Raw genomic sequence first — 19,082 nt, forward strand, 5'->3', positions numbered from 1 at the left:
TATTCAGCAAATGATATGATTCGAGACGATTCAATGAGTTTTTAAGATTTATTTTGAAAGATTTTAGAGGGACAGAGTGATTTTGGTGACATTTTGTGACTGCTCCATAGACGTGGATTGAATTAATTGAACTGATAGTGTAATTCTGGTGTAATAAATGTTTTTGTTATGCATTTGCTTTGTTTAAAGCAAACATTTGCTTTGTCATGCAAATGTTATGAATTTGCTTTGTTTAAATGTTAATTTAAACAAAGCAAATGTTTGTGGCCACAAAAAGTTTTGGGGCTTTGTGTATTTGGTTATACGGAAAAGGTACCTTTTTGTCTCATTCACTTATATTAGATCATGTAATTTATCTGTTTCATTTAATTACTTAATCAATTGTAACTGGTTGTTTCATTGCATGCAATTTTTAATATACATGTGCAAGTGGGTAAAAATGTCATATCTGATAGCTATCATTTAATTGATGTGGATTTGACATAAAACTCAAAGTCGGATTTAATGTATCGATACTCACAGATGAAAAATCGATACTTTCTGAGGAGAAAATATTGATAAATATCATAGAATCAATAAAATTACACAGTCCTACTGTCCAATTTGACTGAGGCCGAGCAAGTTCAATCTCACCGTGCAAAGTTGATTGAAACATACCTCAAAATTCAGTTCAAAAATGTATTTTATTTATTTGGATAATTTGTAACTCATCCTCCAATTATCTTTAAAAAGTTGCAATGGATGATGATGCTGTGGGCAAGAATAATCTTCAGTAGCAGTCAGTCTCAGAACAAATCTGAAGAAGTCTCTAACTTAAGACACTGTGTAATAGGGTCTTCTGTAACATAGTCAAAGTACACAAATATGACAGGCTAATAGCACACTTTACAGGCAACAGAGATGATATGCCACAGTTGTTGGCAAGCTCTGTTAATCCACCTCATTTGCTTTTGCCGCTCCTCTTTAATCTCTGTCTGGCTGTATGATTAGAAACCCGGGAAGAGTTGGTTTGAACTTCCTCCTTTTCTCTCTGCTCTTTGGTCCTGCTCTGCACTCAGGAAGCCTCCTTTTTTAACTCCACTCAGGTTTGGGGTCGTAGTTCAAGTATTTGTTAAGCTTTTGAGATGTTAATCAGCTCCTGGTTGTAACAACGAAACCACATTGTTGCCAAGGTTACGCATCATAACAACTGTCTGAAAGTTAAAAAAAAAAAAAGAGCAAAAATCCTTCCAGCTGCACAGCATCCAAAACCAAAGGAAAGATGTAATGCTTAAACCAAAAGAGAAAAAAAAAAAAATCTGCAGAAAGAACAACACGGAACACTTCCAACAACTACAATTTTATTAAACTATGGTTGTACAAGTTGATTTAGTAGAGCTTAATGCAAATGCATGCCACTTGTTTCATATTTTTATTTATACAAACAAAAAAAAAAAGAAAATCGTCTCTCTTTCACTTTATACGCAATTCTAATAAAATGCACTGAGGTTTGTGGTTGTGAAGTGACAAATTATAAAAAAACAAAAACAAAACAAGAAACCCCTGAAGGGATAGGAATACTTTTACAAGGCAGTATAATCACATTTCTTTATGATGTGGGTGAAACATTTTTAGTGGAGTTACTCATGCTTTAGCTGCAAGAGTGATAGTTAACAGCATGTGGTGCTGCGGTAATATGCTACATAATCATGCAGTTGAAGAGGGCCTCAGCAGGTCAGATACATTAGTCTCCTTAACGTTCTCTTCTGGTAAAAAGCGTCTCTGTTAGATGTACACAAAGTACCCTTTAAGTGTGTAAATATACATTTGGATCTATGCAGTAAGGTGTAGCGTTTAAAATCCACACTTGGAAATGTGAAGAAAATGTTTCAAGTGTCTACAACATAAATGTTGCACAGTTTCTTTTCGACAAAGTTGCAATATTGTTCACATTAATAGTCATGCATCTTGGAGTTATGTACTCCAGATTTCTTTTATTTTCATTTTAATGTTCGGAAATTAAAAAGTGGCTGCTTGGCTGGAAAAGCAACTTGGAAAAGGACAAAAATAATAGTTCTTCATTTATCCCGGAGAAGGGAAAATCAGCATTGATGTTTTCTTTACCCCAAATGTTTGCAACAAGTGCCAAACTAAAGGCATTTAAGTTATTATTATTTTCCCCACTGAGTTTAGAGCTGCCATGGCATTGCCAAGGTAACTCCCACTGAAACGCCCGTCACTGGGGCTGTGGTCATTCTGGTTCGCACAAAGACGTGATTCACAGCAGGATTATTGTATGTGTGAGCCCGGCTGGTGAGGGAGCTTAATTCTTTCCTGCATGCCCCTTACATGTTCCTTTGTTCAGCCTACAAGGCTGTTTGCTGGGGAACAATGCAGTGGGTTAGACACTATTGCTTAGTGATCTAGCAACGTACTGTTCCTAAATGTTATGTTTAAAACATGCAGATCTTAAGCATAAATACAATTAGTGCATCGCAGTTCCTCAAGTGAAAGTAAATGGATGATGTAATGGTGTTTATTGGACCACCACATTTAAGTTTTATTGTGACGCTGCTTCTTTCACTTTAACCTGAGGGCTGTACAGCAAGGCAGGATTATAGGCTTAGTAAGGTAACTTTCAAACTGAATGGTGAGTTTGCTGTTTCACAAAGCTGATAACTAAATCTTCTCAGAAGTTTCAGTATATGAGATAACTCATGTGAAGTGCTTTAACGAAACTATGAAAAAGATATGGATACTTGAACAGAGGTTCGTCTCACCTCTCTTTCTCTCAGAACTTAACCGTTTACTTTTGGGGAAAGTAACCCTCATTGATGTCCAATCCAAAGGGAACCCTGCCTAACCTAGAAGAGAACCCGATTACTCAAAATCTTATTCCGTTACTTTTGAGTTCCTCTTGACTTCTGATTAGTTTTCTTTATTAGAATGGAGATACAAACAGATCAGGCTTTTCTTTGGCTTATACCAGTTTCTGAGTTTTTCTGAGCTCTGGTATTCTGCTATTAAACTTTATTGCACATCAACAAAAAATGTTGAAAACATGGAGCATTAAAGCAAAAAAAAAAAAAATTAGCTTTTAAGGCCAACCGAAAGTGAAGCAATTACATGATTATACTTGTTTATGTATCAAAGCACGTCTTTAAATTGTCCCAATTAATTTTTTTTATTTTTTATTTTTAACCAGCCTCAAAACAAAATGCAACAAAGTACCTTTTGATCAGCGCTGTGTTTACCGACAGAAAACTGAAGCAGTTAATGAACAGAAAATATATATTTGACCTGCCAAAGGATAATTGGCCAATTTTTTGGGCATCTTCTGCATGGTGTTTTACTTTTTTTTGCTGGCAAAAAAGGTAAATCACCAAATTATGACCATGCATAAAAACTTAAAACAAATCCACAACATAACATTGTGTAACATTTTAACTATTCTTTAAGAGTTTAAATCACAGATTGGCAGGCAGGATATTGAGCTGAAGATCATATTTATTATATAAGTTAAAGATGTTGAAATTTTTTTATTATAAAAAATAAAAATCAATTTCATCAGTGGACATTTTACTCAAGATTTTGAATCCAGCCGTGTCTGTAGCCATTAGTATGTTTTGTTTTTTTTCCCATTTACTTTCCTTAGTGCTGATTGGCTGTGTCCCCCAAAGAGTGGAAATAAGCATCAGTGTAGATGTTAGTTTATGCCAACTGTTCATATTAATGCACATTAAGGTACATTTGGTACTTGAACTATTAAAATTAAAAGGTGTCATTGAAACAGTGAAAGCTTTGAAGCATTCAGGCCAATCCTGAAGGAATCCCTGGAGCCGATGGCAGAAATCAGTCACTTATGAGTGAGGCCACAGCTGCACCATCTGTATTCTAGCTTTAACCTTTTATTGGTGGCCAGGAAGCATCTTTTTTGCCAACCTTCACAATAAGAGGCCTGTTGTCACTCATACAGTCCAAGAACAGAACTATAGGCTCTAGCGTATGTTCAGCTGTGGAGGTGGTTGTTAAATTTTTCATGACTTGATAGTTTTTATTGAGCAGCAACTGATCTCACTCTGCAGCTGCAAGTGTCACCTTGACATGCTTTGGTGTGTTTCTGTAAGCAGCTTCCCTCCTTAAATAATCCTGAGAAGACATTAGGTCACTTGTAATCAACAATTAAAGCACTTATTTTTTTATTTCAGCCTTTTTACTCATGTTATTTTGACTTTAAAAGTAGCTAAATCTAAGAAAATGTCTTGTAAGGAGTGCAGATTGGTTTCTTTCCATGTCAGCCCCCGGTGTGTTTTGTCACTGCATGCCAAGTCTCATTTGTATGTTTAATCAAGCACATGTGCCTGGAGTGTCTTCCACATCAGTAGCATTAGATGAACGTCTTGATGACTCCTCATTGAGTCCTTGCACATAGCAGCTGAGGTGGTACTCAAGGCTTGTAAAAGATGCTGCTGTTAATATTCCTGACAGAATCGTAGCAGAGGACGGTATTTTTATACTTCTCATCGATAGATGAGTTTTCCTCCCTTGAGCTTAGTCATCCTGAATTGTTGTTTTTCTTTGTCTTTGAGGAGGACTTGTTGTCAATTAGCACTAGTTAATGCAGTGAAACTAAAAATGTTTCTTTTCAGACAGCTGGAGGCTTAAAAGTAGTCCTTGCAATCTGTGCAATGAATGGAATTTTCTTTCATAGTTTGACTGAATGCGGGGAGGCGGGGCAGGACTAGAAACAAACTGTCCTCTGTTATTGTTGGCATACAGGAGCATGACAAATGTAACTTGGGCCTCAGAAGACAGGCTGTTATTTCGCCTCATTGTTGAGCTGTGTAGGTTTGGCTATGCAGCTGTCAGGATAACCCAAGCTGCCCTCAATGACTAGGAAGTAAAAATGATAAACAGCATTAAAGAGAAATGATCAGAGTCAAAAGTGTTGCAGTGAATATTTGTGTTACAGCTCTGACTGGCAGAAGAGCTGCTCTGCTAGTGGAACTGGTTGATGGTTTGCGTGAAACTGGAGACTGCCGCTCCTCAGGGCCATCGTTTCCAGACGGCCATGATGGTTGTTCTGACAAAAGGAGCCTAAAGTTCACCGGCATCTTTTCCTCAAACCTACCTGTTTTACTTAAAAAGCAGTTAGTACTAAATATGTACCGGTCAGAAATTTGTGTCTAAGTTTCTAGTTCCAGTTTTTGCAAAGCCTTGACATGACCAATTCTGATTTCACTTTGATGACTGTAATTAATTTTAAGCATTTTTTTCCCAGTCTTTCTGCCTTCAGTGGCCATGAATGATTTACTTAACAGCAGAGGTGACGTCACACTGTGGGTGTGTGTTTGAACAGTTGCTGTAAAGCTTTTCTTTACTATTTCAGAATGAAGGCAAAGTGACTGTGGAGTAAATATCTATAAACTTCCCTTCCATTCTGAAGACGAAAACTTTGGGAGCTGAAAACATAATTTCAATGTATTTGTCATGCTCTTAGCTGGCACTAATCCAGCAGCCAATTAAGCAACGGCAACCAGGAAAACTGTGAATGTTATCTTCTGAGATACTTCTACGACAGTTTGCACTGTGTTTTAATGCATATCAAAGTACATTTGGTGTTTTTACTGTTAAAATAGACAGTTATTCCTGATTTCCTGCTCCTTTTTGCCCCCCAAAAATGTTGGGTACAAAACAACAAAAACTACAAAACAGTGAAAGAGTGAAATCTCATGGGATCCTGAATGAACAGATGGCATGCCTCTGTTGAGGTTTTCTTTCAAATAGCTTCATTTTAAACTCTTAATTGATACTAAAATAGCTAACTTTGAGTCTTTTTCTTTAAACAGCAACTTTAACTCTAAATAATCTAAACTCTTGTACAACTTGCTAGATATTAAGTTGTGTGTGTGTGTTCATGCTCACCAATTGGGGCTGATCAAGTCGAAAATACTGTGATTCTGTTGACCGCAAGATTTATCTGCACATCTGTTTTTTACTATGTTTCTGTAGCTGTTTGTTGCTGATGTTTCCATTAAAAATGCATTGCAAAGCTCGCTAGTTGTGCATGTCGCAAGTTCTCAGAGTACTTACATTATTTTGAATTTATGGGGGAAAATGGCAAAACAGTATTACAGCAAAATGCATTGTGCGTGGGTGACAGTAAAATACTTTCTCTGGCATGAAATATGCACTGCATTTATTAGATTGATGAAGTCATTAATATTACATTTCATTTGTGTCAGGACTCATGAGTGCAGAATTGTTTTTTTGGTTTCTACAACAAGATAAATTATGTAAAGTTCTGCTTTTTGAGTCGACTAAACATCCTTGAAATTCCTTTTATAGGAAGATGGATTACAATAGACTGCCACACACTCTGCTTTGTCGGAGGCATGACACCTATTTTTATGAACCTCTCAATTCTAGTTAATTGGCTGGCATTAACTACAACTCCTGGCTGATTTATGCAACTTTATTGGAAAAAATGAATTGAATAAAATCTTTCACTTAGCTGAGAAGACCTCACTTGTTTATCTTCCAGTTATTAGTTAATAGAAAGAGGTGTTACTTCTCACATTTGCAGACAAGCTGTAAAGTTTAGTAAATCAGTGCTTTCACTACAGGTAAGTACTGTATATACTGTATGATATTTTCTAAGTCAGCTTGTCCTTAATTGTTACCCATTAATGACAAAAGGTAGAGCAGAATCTCAAACTCCCAACATAAGCTCAAAGTACTGTGTGCCTGTATATAGGCAACTGTTCATCTGATTCGTTGTTTTTCCTGTCTGACTTCTTTGTTTTATGCTTTTCACTCATGCTGTGTAAAGTCAGTAGAGGTTCCAAGTGTTAAAAAAGACACATTTCTTAACTTCTATCTCGGCCCTACAGGTTAAAAATAACAAACAACCTCTTGTCTGGGTTGTAAAGCTGATGTCTGATATATATATATACAGTACAGACCAAAAGTTTGGACACACCATTTAATTCAATGAGTTTCCTTTATTTTCATGACTATCGACATTGTAGATTCACACTGAAGGCATCAAAACTATGAATAACACATGTGGAAATATGCACTAAACAAAAAAGTGTAAAACAACTGAAAATACCCCTTATATTCTAGTTTCTTCAAAGTAGCAACCTTTTGCTGTGATTACTGCTTTGCACACACTCTGCATTTTCTTGCTGAGCTTCAAGAGGTAGTCACCTGAAAGGGTTTTCACTTCATAGGTGTGCCCTGTCAGGTTAATAAGTGGGATTTCTTGCCTTATAAATAGTCATGAAAATAAAGAAAACTCATTGAATTAGAAAGGTGTGTCCAAACTTTTGGTCTGTACTGTATATATATATGTATATTTTTTTCCCACCACAGAACAACTGAAGGTGGCAAAAGCTTAATAAAAAAGGAAATTCATATCTAATTTCTGAGTTTGGATGAGTATTTAAAATCACTTTTTCTTTTTTTCTTTGTAAATGTCTTTTAGCTGGGATTTTTAAAATGTATATATCAATAATTCCTACAACTTTTAGTCTCTGTTTTGGCAGTAGAAGTGTGTATGGTTAAAAAATGTGAAGAGGGAAGGGGGGCAAGAACAAGGCAGCTGAAAATCTCGTTGAAGGTTGCTGAAGAGTGATGACATTTAATTTGGGAGACCAAATCCCCCATTAATGCATAATGTAATCTCTACCCAAGACAAAAGTAGTGATAAGTTCTGCAGCTTGAATGTGAGCTCATCAAGTAAAGATTTATAAAGTGTGGAGGAGGTCAGGAGAGTTGTCTGAGAGTAGCTTGGTGCCCTAACAAACCGGCACGCTATGGATGCATTTAAAAATGCATTGTGAAGGGCGTGCCGTGGTGGCGTAGGGCGTAGCGCGACCCGTATTTGGAGGCCTTGAGTCCTCGACGCGGCCGTCGCGGGTTCGACTCCCGGACCCGACGACATTTGCCGCATGTCTTCCCCCCTCTCCTTCCCTGTTTCCTGTCAGCCCACTGTCATATAAGGGACACTAGAGCCCACAAAAGACCCCCAGGAGGGGTAAAAAAAAAAAAAAAAAAAATGCATTGTGTTTTGCAGTCTGTTTTCGATTCACAGCAGGGGAAATAAGTTGAAGTAGATGCCAGTTATCATGGATTAATATTGTTTTGAGAGAGCAGCTATTGATTTAACAAGCTCTGGACACATCAGCAGATATTTTCTGCAGTGAGAGAAAACATCTAAAAATAAAAACCACCCCAAAAGAAGCCATTTCTTCTGGAATAGACCTTTTGTTCATAAACTGAACCTCTGCCTGTGCTATATGTCCACTGCTTAGACAAAGTTAGGTACTGGGCACAATTCAAAATATATATATTTTTATTGGGTTTAAACTAAGATATAATTCATGCAGTAGTTTTGTCACTGTTGTACTGTCTGCATGAAAAGATGCTAGCATCACTACTAGCACATCTGGTTGAATTATGGAGTCAGAGAGATTGCTAGGGTGTCGATCAAAAACAAAAGTATTTTCTTGTATTACTTGTTGCTGCATGTGATGCATGTGTAATTACGGTCATAAATAATACTTACCATTGGACAAAAAAACAGTGGTGTTTTATTCTTTAAGCCACATCTGGCTAAGCACCTCATTTACCCAAAGTTGAAGTGGGGCAGACACACTGGTGCAGGTGTGTCAACACCTGGTTAGCTGGCTGGCTTTCTGACCATGAAGATCCTCCTTGACACAAAGACGCCTGTAGTCTTTGTCTACATCATGGAGGTTTTATTATGGTGTCCATTTAAAACACAAGAACCTATGTCTTGGCATAGAGATAAAAAAACAACTTGCCAAGTTCGTCAAGCCTTTATCCTCTTTGAAAATTTGAATTAATATGCAACATATCAATTTCTGTTGCCCTTTCCATTGTACTTCCTCTGCATCTATTTGCGCCTCACTAGATTGGTTTTCTTTTACCTGTGGCACATAAATATATGGCCTTGCCCCCCTTCAGATGACCAGACAAATTCATAACATTTTATAATAGTTTTACTATGAGACTTTTCCTTGTTGTTTTGCTTGTAGGAAGTAATGGGAAGTTGTGTTTGTTTCTTGGTCTTCAATTAATGTTAAGGTTTCTCTGTATCAGTTCAATATGTTCAATAAGTGTTAGAAATAGGGCATCCAAAACACAAGATTTATACTGGCAGCATGAAAAGTGCAAATGCATCAAACTTGTGATATAAGATCTTACTAAATATAGCAACCAAGCAGTCACTTGTGATTGCGGTGTTGCACTCACTCATTTTGGAATGCTGGTTGCGATTCTTTAGTAATCTATGGTTAAATACACTCCGTATGTCTCCCATTTAATTTATTTTAACAGTTACTTGTTTATAGCAAAAAGATCCCGACCTGCAAGCAGTTTCCACATGTGAGCTGATTATCTCCCTAAATTCGTATATCCACTATGCAATTATGCATCGCAGAGGCAACATCTGGTGTAAGTGATTAGTCACTTTTAATTGCTCTTTGTGCTGCTAATCACTGGTGTAGGTTGTAGCTGCAGTTTCATGATATGAACAGTTATCTGCAGCCTCTCAAAGTATTCTGTTTGCTCCTTGTTAAGTGTGCACAATGAAAGAACAATCTTAGTCTTATTAGCAGCTTGTAATATAGAAATGTACTGAGAACAGCTTGTCTGCAGCGACGGCTTTAATTTCAGCTTGTAGTGAATAAGACACAATTACTGCTGAGGATTTTATAAACATCTTGTTAAATGTCTTTTTTTCCTATTGATTATAATAATCCATTTAATCACATATTAACTTTTTTAACCATGTAAAAAATTTATTTGATCACCCTTTGATATAATGCTGGATCAATAATAGTTTCCACAAAGTTAAAACTGGTTGAGAAGAAGTAAAAGGTGTGTGCTATACACCACCTTCTAAAGAGAAGAACCTCTCAACTGCATTAAAACAAAATGTAACATTATAAATTGATACTTTGATCTAATCTTCTTTTAACAAAAAACAATCAAAACGTATACTGCTGCAAATTAAAGCTTATCTATTGTTAATGTTATAATAATGTTGTCCTACCATTTGTTTCCAGTTTTCCTTTTTTCGTTTTCAGAAATAAATCTAAAACTTTTCATGAAACTTTTTAGGTTTTACTGGTGCAGATTATGCTCCCATTTTTCTCTTCTGCTCTTTATTAAATAACACAAGAACAACCAGTCAGTCTGGCAACTGATGAGCTCAAAATGACTTTGAGCTTATCAGAATACCTCTGGAGGATTCAGGTTGAAGTTATCCTTTTTATTTTGCCTGCCTTTTTGTTCCGTTTAAAAGTATTTTTAGCATTTTGAAGTGTCCCAACTTGAATTTATGGGGGCAGCTAAAGATTAGGATGATGGCCAGGAGACAAAATACCTGTGGGAAAAAAACTGTTCAGCACTTTGTAGGAAAGGTTAGGTTGCTGTAATGCAAAAAAGCTTTGTAATGTTTGAAGTAAATTTTTTTTTAAAAAACATAACGCTATTTTTTTTCATTTTTTTATCTCATTACACATCGTTTTGTTATCTCAAAAGAGATTCCTGTTCCATTTCTTATCAGAAACAGATTTGCTGATTGAAAGGAAATCATTTACTTTTCCGTAATTTTCGGCTTAACTGTATGTGCTTCGGTAGAGACTGGAGTCTGCTACTTTGCACAGTTTTATGACTGTGCTTATAAGTGTGTTTTTAGTGGAATTACAGCTAAAGCACACTGGAGCAACTGTGTCACACACATCATTTCTTGCCAGCAACACAAACAGAAAGGGTCACGGTTAAGATGAAGCCGTTCACTGGACTTTAGCCAAGGGTAGTTCCTTCATTAGGAGTGATGCTTGACAACAGAACAACACTGAAAAATCACTTGTGTGTTTCTCCCTGTAGTAAGCTAGAAGTCCAACACCCATTTTATGTGCAACTCTGTATAATGACTCAGCTGAGTTACACCTCATGTGTTTTTTGTTTTTTTTGGCATATGTGTGATGAGTTGTTACAATCTTATGGCTTCAGATTTAAAGCCATTTAAATCTGAGTTAGAGCAAGAAAGACTCCAGAAACTCAGGGAGGATCAATTTTGGCGTAATCAAACCAAACAAAACCAAAGCAAAGTATTCCAGACAATAGATGAGTGATTATTTGAGGGTGATTTAGGTAGAATCCAATTAAACTATTGTTGACTGTGTAACACTGATTAAACTTGCTATGAAAACCGTTAATTGCCTTTGAAACAGAAGTGCTATTTTTTTTATAATCAAACTTCTTTATGAAAGAAAATATTTAATTTAGATACAACACAATTTTATGTAGAAACCATACTTTTAGATACTTTTTTTAGGTGAAACTGTGTCTCTACTTTGTAAAACATGGAAGTTGGAAAGGTAAAACTGAAAACATAAAGTATGTGGGAGGGGGGGGGACTAATATGCAAAGGCATGAAGTTGATATCTAAAGGCCCTATAGGTGGCGCTGTTTTACTTTCCATGTGATGACTGGCAGATTTAGTTGGGGGAGAGGAAACTCTGATCAGACCCCCAAGCATTAATACTAATCAGTAATTTAAGCAGAACACAATCAGGCTATTGTAGACAAAGTAATACTGATGGTATAAATTTTAAGTTCATAGTCTTAGTTTTACTATTTCTTTAAGAAACATGTGTAAACAAGAGCTTTACAAAAACTGTAACTTTCACAAATCTTTTGCATTTTACTGTTTTTAGATAAGGTTCTTCTTTTGCAAAATAAATTCAGAAGTATAAAAATGGTTAAAAAAAAACAAAAAAAAAAACAACAACAAACATTTATCAATAGCAGTTTTCTGGCCAATCCTGGTCTATAAAAACCTGACATGCCAATACTAATATTGATTTACTTCTTGCAACCTACTGTCAGGTGTTATCTGGTCACAAATTACCTTCAGTGTTCCAATCTTATTTTATTGGAAAACATTGAACAATACCTGTGAAATATTATAAACCTGTTTTAGCTGCACATTAGGTAATATTCTCAAGTGTAAATAAAACGTTAGGATCATTGTTGTCCAAACTACTAAATTTAATAAACTAAACTGAAAAAAGTTCCCCCAGTCTTTCACTTCTCACATTTTAAAAACAAGCAAAAGTTGCACAACAGGTTAGACTACAGACCTGTTTTGAGCCTCTTTCCCCAAAAGTGCACTGCATTATTTTTCTTTTACAAAGTCACAAAGTTTTGAGGTTAGTTGAGGAAAACTAACAAAACAAGTTAATCCACCAATGAAGTGTCCAGAGTTTTAGTTTCCTTGTCGTTCACAAAGAAAATACCGACATGCAGCAGCTTTGTGGCTATTTAAATGCAAATAAGATTGGTTTCACATGCAAGCATTGGCAAGATTGCATTTCACCTAAAATTAAGGATATTGGGGCTGATTGATCAGTGCACCCCTAGTGTTTTTGTTTTTTAGGACGATATGTGGCACTCCTTTCCTTTCCATGCTGTGACTCTTTTTTTTTTTCATGACTGGCAGCAACAGGTGGGGGAGGAGCTTACAAGAGGAGGAAACTTTGCTTTCGCAACCATCTCATTATAAGGAGTTTAAACCAGAGAAATCATATAGTAGACATTTGGGGAGGGGGGTTAAACTTTTTATGAAGATCCCTGCCTAATACCATTGTTATTGGTGCTTTTATTTAATTTATTTTGTTGAAACACCCCTAATAAATCTCTCACCACATTTTCTAAATGAGAAGCATCCCCTTCCTATATTCACACACACCCTACTCTCTCTAAATCTGCTCCTGAGTGGAGGGTGGTGGTGGGGGGCGGCTTGATAAACATCCAATAATGACACAAAATGGTCCTGCGTGTCTGGAGTAGCTTCGTCTTTGTAATAATGAGAGCCACAGTGAAGTGGTGTTTTTTGTTTGCTTCCTCAGAGGCTTGTTTTCCAATACCCACAGCAGATGGTATGTGTTTTCCATGGATAAAACCCTGAGCTTGGTGGGTTTTTCACAATGCCGGCCTACGCTGCACCAGCCTTGGCTTGGAGAATGCACTTGTGTTAGTAAGCTACATATCGATTAACTGAGTATGCTTTCTTTTCCACAGACTCTAGAGGAGCCCCCCTACCTGACGGTAGGGACAGACGTGAGCGCAAAGTACAGAGGGGCTTTCTGTGAAGCCAAGATTAAGACCGCCAAGAGGCTTGTCAAGGCCAAGGTAAGTCGTGATTCAGAATGCTCATGTGGCGAAATTAAAAATTAATTGTCTGCCTCGGCTGCTGTTGGCTTGGGAGCGTGCGTCTTTGTTTGGAGCGGCTACAGTGGAGATAAAACAGCTCTGTAGATCTAAAGCCGAGGGCGAGTTAGACACATTCAAAGCCCTCCTTTATAGATCGGCTTGTTGAGATGATTAGACTGTGCTTATGGTATTAGAGTCTGCCACATTGATACTCTTATGATTAGATGCACATTTTAATTACTTCACTGGAAGAAGTCCAGCGGTGTTGCTTGCAGGAGCTCCACCACCTGCTTTGTGTTGTTTGTACTGGTTGTATGTGGCTGAAAGAGTGATCAGGATCCCAGCTGTGATCAATGCCCACTCACTGCCTCCGGTTCCCCTCTTATCCACAGCTTCTGTGCACTTTGTGGCAGACAGAACAGCTGCCGCCTGCCAATCCCCTTCCTTCGATTTTACATCTTTCCTATGAAGGCATTTCATGATACACATAGTACTGTCTCTGGTTTCCCAGTGGGGCAGGAGCATCTGGATAATGCAATAGAGACCCATCTTTCATTACTCCGGAGTGTGTGGGAGGAACAAAGATTGGCTGCTGGCTCTTTCACCGAGTCGGTTCACTGTGGTTCCTCCTGTAGAAACAAAGGAGCGACGACATCCTGCTTCTCTGCCTCACCGACTTAAATCATCAATGACTTGCTGTTTCGCTCTCATTCACAGGATCAAACACCCATGACGAAGCAGACCGCAAGATTTTCTTAGTGTAGATGATGTTGGCTAAGAAGAAGCAAGCAGTGCAGCCTCAGCTAGTAAATTCATTACCATACTAATTGGCTCAGTGACAGGTTTGTTTTGGGGAAGCTCTAATGAGAGCATGAGCTTTGTTGCACAAATGTTGAAACATGACTATTATACAGTGGTTGGTTTTACTGTGAATATTCTACTGTAATGGAGTCTTCTTCACCTTATTTACTTTCTGTGCTTCATTAATTTTTGTCTGCTTGTTCAGCTAAGTCAGTAACTGCAGCGCAACTGTTGTTTTACGAGACAAGGTGAAATGATGTGAATGAGTCTCGCTCTGTATAATGCAATCTGTGCAAGAGGACCTGTAAGAAGGCAATTAATGCCTCAGAGACCTATTATGCATGAGAACCAGTCCAACAAATACTGACAAGTGTGTAGAGACATGTTGTGATTCATGAATTTAGTTTTTTCACTGATTTTGTGAAAGATTGTATTTATTTATTTATTTATTTTACAGTTATTGAGGTTTGAATGTAGAGCAGGGCAATGTGGAAAAAAGTCCTATCACAATAAAATATTTAATATCTATATCCATATATATATCATGATATAAAACAAATCACTATTTTTGTTTAATGTTCCATGCTACTGTTAGATCATAATATACATATTATTTTTTATATTAAAGATTTTTTTTTTAAAGTTGAACATGTCATTGAATATTATACAGCTTCCATTGAAAAATATGAGGTATATTTACACCTGTCACAAAAATCAATAAATCAATTAATTAATTAATCGCATGATAATTTTAAACAAACTCAATAATTTTCATTGACCTGATTTTCTCTCTTTCTACCAAAAACTGGATGATGAAGGTCTTCTGTTTGGTAGTTTGGTCTCAACTAACCCTTTTTGAAGGACAATTTTGTTTACAAAGACTTCAAAATTCATTTTATTTGTCGATGTTATTTATTTATTTTGGATATTTTCAAAATGTCTTCCAGTTCCACTGTTAAATGTTCGTTAGAATTTAAAGTTTACTGATCTTTGAGAATGTTCTTGCTCTATTATTTTGTCATTACCATTACATTATTTAAAAAAATGGTCGCAAAACAACAATATTATCGTTTATCGCAATAACGTCTGGAACAATTTATCGCCTAGAAAAATTTATTGTGACAGGCCTAGGTATATTATAAACTAAAATCTTCAAGCATTACAGAAAAACTTAACAAAAATGGACACTTTTTTTTTTTACTGGTGTCAAATAAATAAAATAGGGATTGGAATATAAATTCTCAAACTCTTTTCTGTAGCTCATTTTAAATATATATATATATTAAGAATAAGCCATAAAAAACACAACTTCAGTTTGTGTCCTCAGTGTAAACATCAGCAACAAAACTTAAATAAAATAAACATTGTCTTTGCTCTGAAAAAACTCCCCAAAAAAACAAATTCCAGTTAGGGGAGTTCTGTCTCAGTGCTGTCAGTCTGTGCTGGATCAGATATTGCGCTGCACAGGGGAAGTTTTCTCAGGGGGTTTAACACTTGTTCTCATCTGGGATTGTGACATTTTACATTCTACGTGTTCCAGCAGGTGTCACTGGTTCAGGTGGTTAAACAGATTGGTGTTATTCCCCGACTTCTTCCCAATATTCGTGCTACATGTTTTTTTGTCCAACTTTAAGTAGCCAAAATACCTCCAATTAATTGAACCATTCAGGCCCTTGTTGTCAACAGTGTCATTTGCTTTTCATCTTTCCTGCCTTCAGGCTACTCTTTTCTTTTCTTTCTTTTTTTAAAATTGTATCCTGCCTGTTATCTGAAGTGAGCAAGAGCGTGTCTAGATTTTTTTCTTTGTTTCTTTTTTTTTCCACGAACTGTAGAAGTACATTGACTAGCAATTTTATCTTAATGCACTGCAGTCTTAGATTACAATGAACAGTGGGCCAAAACTATTTATTTACCAAACAAAAACACATGAATCTCTTTAGCATGCAATAATCGTGCAGTAGATTTGTTTGTTACAGTGGCATAGGACCAGGTCTAATTTTTCTTGTCACACAATTAGCCTTTCTAGCTTAAAACTTTGCTTATACAACTCTGTTTTTAGCGCTGTTATGCTATTACACTATCAACTTGATGTCAAAATTGTGGAACCATTATAGACTACAAATTGCAAACAACTGTTTAATTATGTCCTTTTCTACTTTTATGAAGTAGAGATGGAAATTAGCCACTTGGCTGTTTACATGTAATTGTTAATCTATATGTAATATCCCATTTTTAGAGAATAGATTTGAAACAATCAACATTTATAATATAAATGAAATTATATTATAGCATTTCTGTCACCTACTGACAGTGTGGACAAAATGCTAATCTGTGTACGATCCAATATGAACAAACTGATTGGTGGCTCTGGTGGGAGTGGCCTAATCAACTCTTCTGTGTTGACCCTTTCTTATATGTCTAACCATTGAGTAAAAATTATTTCAAGATTATTTCGGCCTTTGAGTGCTGCATCAAAAATTTGTATGTGCTTGAAACATCAATACGTGTGCGAAGGGCAAATAAAGCTTCCTATCTTGAGCCTGGCCTGGCCAGATACTCTTTAAAAGCTATAAATTATAACATTCAGAAATCATTTTTACCTTTAATCATAGTGACTTCTCAGAATGTTTATTATAGCATAGAAATTTAATTTCCGTGGAAATATTGCCATGTTATAAAGCTTTCTCTGTCTCTCTGTATGCATTTACAGATGGGACTGGGAACTCTGTTAATTTCATTGAGGAGAAGCATTAAATGATGGCATTAATATATGTATTATACCTGTATGTTGTGCTATATGAGTCTCTCCTCCGTGTGTCTGCTTCTTAAAAAAATGACCAAGTCACTAATATTGATATAGACTACCTGTTGCATCAAATTTCGAACAAAAAAATTCATGGAAATCAGGAAACAAGAAAAACAACTGGAGTAAGTTTGGGCTGTAATAAAAGGGAGGCAGGGATAAATGTTTTTCATGTGATATACTTTCTGAACTAATGCTATGTTTTTATGGGGTTTAAGTGGCTGCTCAGCTCCGTCTGCATCAACCATCATACTGTTAGGTTTGTCAGTGTGGTGAGGTGTTATTGATGCTTTGGACCACAGCTCCTTCTCTTTGCCTTTAGAGTGAAAAGCATCCCGCGGCTCCTTGTTAAAAAAGGAATTTCTTTATTTTTGCTGGGCTAAAATGTAATTTTCTTGGATCTACTCCCTCAGTAAGCTTTTGTTTCATTTCTTTCCTGTCTTATTTTTTCTTGACCTTACAATTTAGTGCATATTTCTTTGCCTTGATTCTGATTTTACAGTGAAATTTCAATTTTGTGCTGCTGGTTTATTTGAAACTGACTCCATGTCATTGCCTGAAGCTGTTACCTGCTGGAGTTCTTTCTGATAGCGGCTATTTAACATTTTGTTCACCCCCTCGCGCGTGCCATTGACTCTAAATTGAGTTGGATTTTTATAAAAGCTAATTTAATTAGATCGTCAAAATAATTTTGTCATTTATGTGCACATTCTCAGAAAATGAATTTTTAAGATATTCTTGGAAAATCACATCTACAGGCGAGGGAAAAATGCAAATCCTTCATTTCTGGCTACTGTTAACACTTACAACGCATATAAAATAAGTCACTGTAAACATAGGGCCTTGTAATAGTTAAACTTTTTAATATTTAGCTCTGTTGCAATCACAGTTAGGGCTGGACATCAAATTTCATTGCAATATTTTTGCAGTATTATTGTGGTAACAGTAGAAATTATGCTAAAAACTATTTTTTAGTAACTTTATCACCGTAACTGCCTGGCACATGATTCATAGTGCCACAAACATAAATATTCTTCTTGAAAAACATGAAAGAAGTGTGATTCAAATGACTTTATATCACCAAACTTCACAAAGTAACTGGATTTCATCACATTTGAGATTGTAAAAATAATATTTTTATTTAGTTTTTAATTTAACACCAATAATTGAAAACTTATCAAAACAATAAGTCAAAATTCTTTTCATAAGTAATTTTTCACAATATATGCTAACTGATACAAAAAAATGACCTCCCTAATCACTATTGTAAACATTTTTAAACAAAAATCTGAAAGTGTGACTTGCATCCAAGTTTACCAAAGTTTTACTGAGATCACAGTAAATAAAATTCAGTCCAATTATTTACTTTTAAAAGTCACCTAGTTAGTAAGTATAGCACTATTGAATTAACATTGGGAATAGCCCGAGACACACCATCGCCTCTGGAAACCATGGTGGTCGCAGTATAATGCTGTAGGGATGCTTTTAGGGAGTATGGTTAAAGTTGATTTAAATGATTGTGGGAGATATTTAGGTCAATTCAAACCTTTCAGAAGCTTCAAAAGTTATGACAGGGCAGAGGTTAAGTATCCAGCAGGATAACGGCCGTAAGCAAACACCCAGAGCAACAACTGAAGGGTAAATCAAAGCTTATTCATTCATTAGAGAGGCTCTCGTCTTGTTGGTCCATCATGTAAAATCCCAATAAAACACATTTAAGTTTGTGCTTCCAACATGACAAAAGGGGTGTGAATATTTTAGCAAGTCAGTGTAGCCAGCCTTTTCTTTTCTGCCACACAGCGACTCCGCTAGCTCACTTAGAGAGTGGTATTACTACTGTGGCTCATCTGGGGCAGCAGTCAGACCTAAGGAGGGAGGAATGGGTTTAGGAGGGGGGGGGGGATTCTGGTCAATGTTCCCCTAATATCCCCCTTCACAAAGCAGATGTCTACATTTCATTCACAGATTATAAAATAACCTGGCCAGGTAATTATTCTCATTACTAATTCTCTTTTTGCCTCCTGCCTCCCTCAGGTGACCTTTAAGCCTGATCTGTCTACAGCCGAGGTCCACGATGAAAACATCAAAGGACCTTTGAAGGTGAAGCTTGAAATATGAGCAAAAGTAGTGCATTGTGTACCTTTTTTATTTTCTTTTTTGGCTTCAATGTTTATTATTAAACCCATTTTATCGAATCTACTAAGTAGATTTACTCCTTCACTTTCTCCTAAACACCCCCCTTTTA

General features: G+C 36.4%; 1 protein-coding gene across 5 annotated transcripts in view; it reads left to right on the forward strand.

Moving 5' to 3' along the window:
* Positions 1 to 19,082, forward strand: part of arid4b (AT-rich interaction domain 4B) — a 52,397-nt gene that overhangs the window by 4,516 nt on the left and 28,799 nt on the right. For all 5 annotated transcript variants that reach the window (XM_032552429.1, XM_032552432.1, XM_032552433.1 and 2 more), the window contains exons 3-4: positions 13,102 to 13,212; positions 18,872 to 18,937. In XM_032552429.1, the coding sequence (XP_032408320.1) occupies positions 13,102 to 13,212; positions 18,872 to 18,937 (177 nt within the window). The remainder of the gene's footprint in view (positions 1 to 13,101; positions 13,213 to 18,871; positions 18,938 to 19,082) is intronic.

Source organism: Xiphophorus hellerii, chromosome 22 (genome assembly GCF_003331165.1).
Source record: "Xiphophorus hellerii strain 12219 chromosome 22, Xiphophorus_hellerii-4.1, whole genome shotgun sequence".
Classification (NCBI taxonomy): domain Eukaryota; kingdom Metazoa; phylum Chordata; class Actinopteri; order Cyprinodontiformes; family Poeciliidae; genus Xiphophorus; species Xiphophorus hellerii.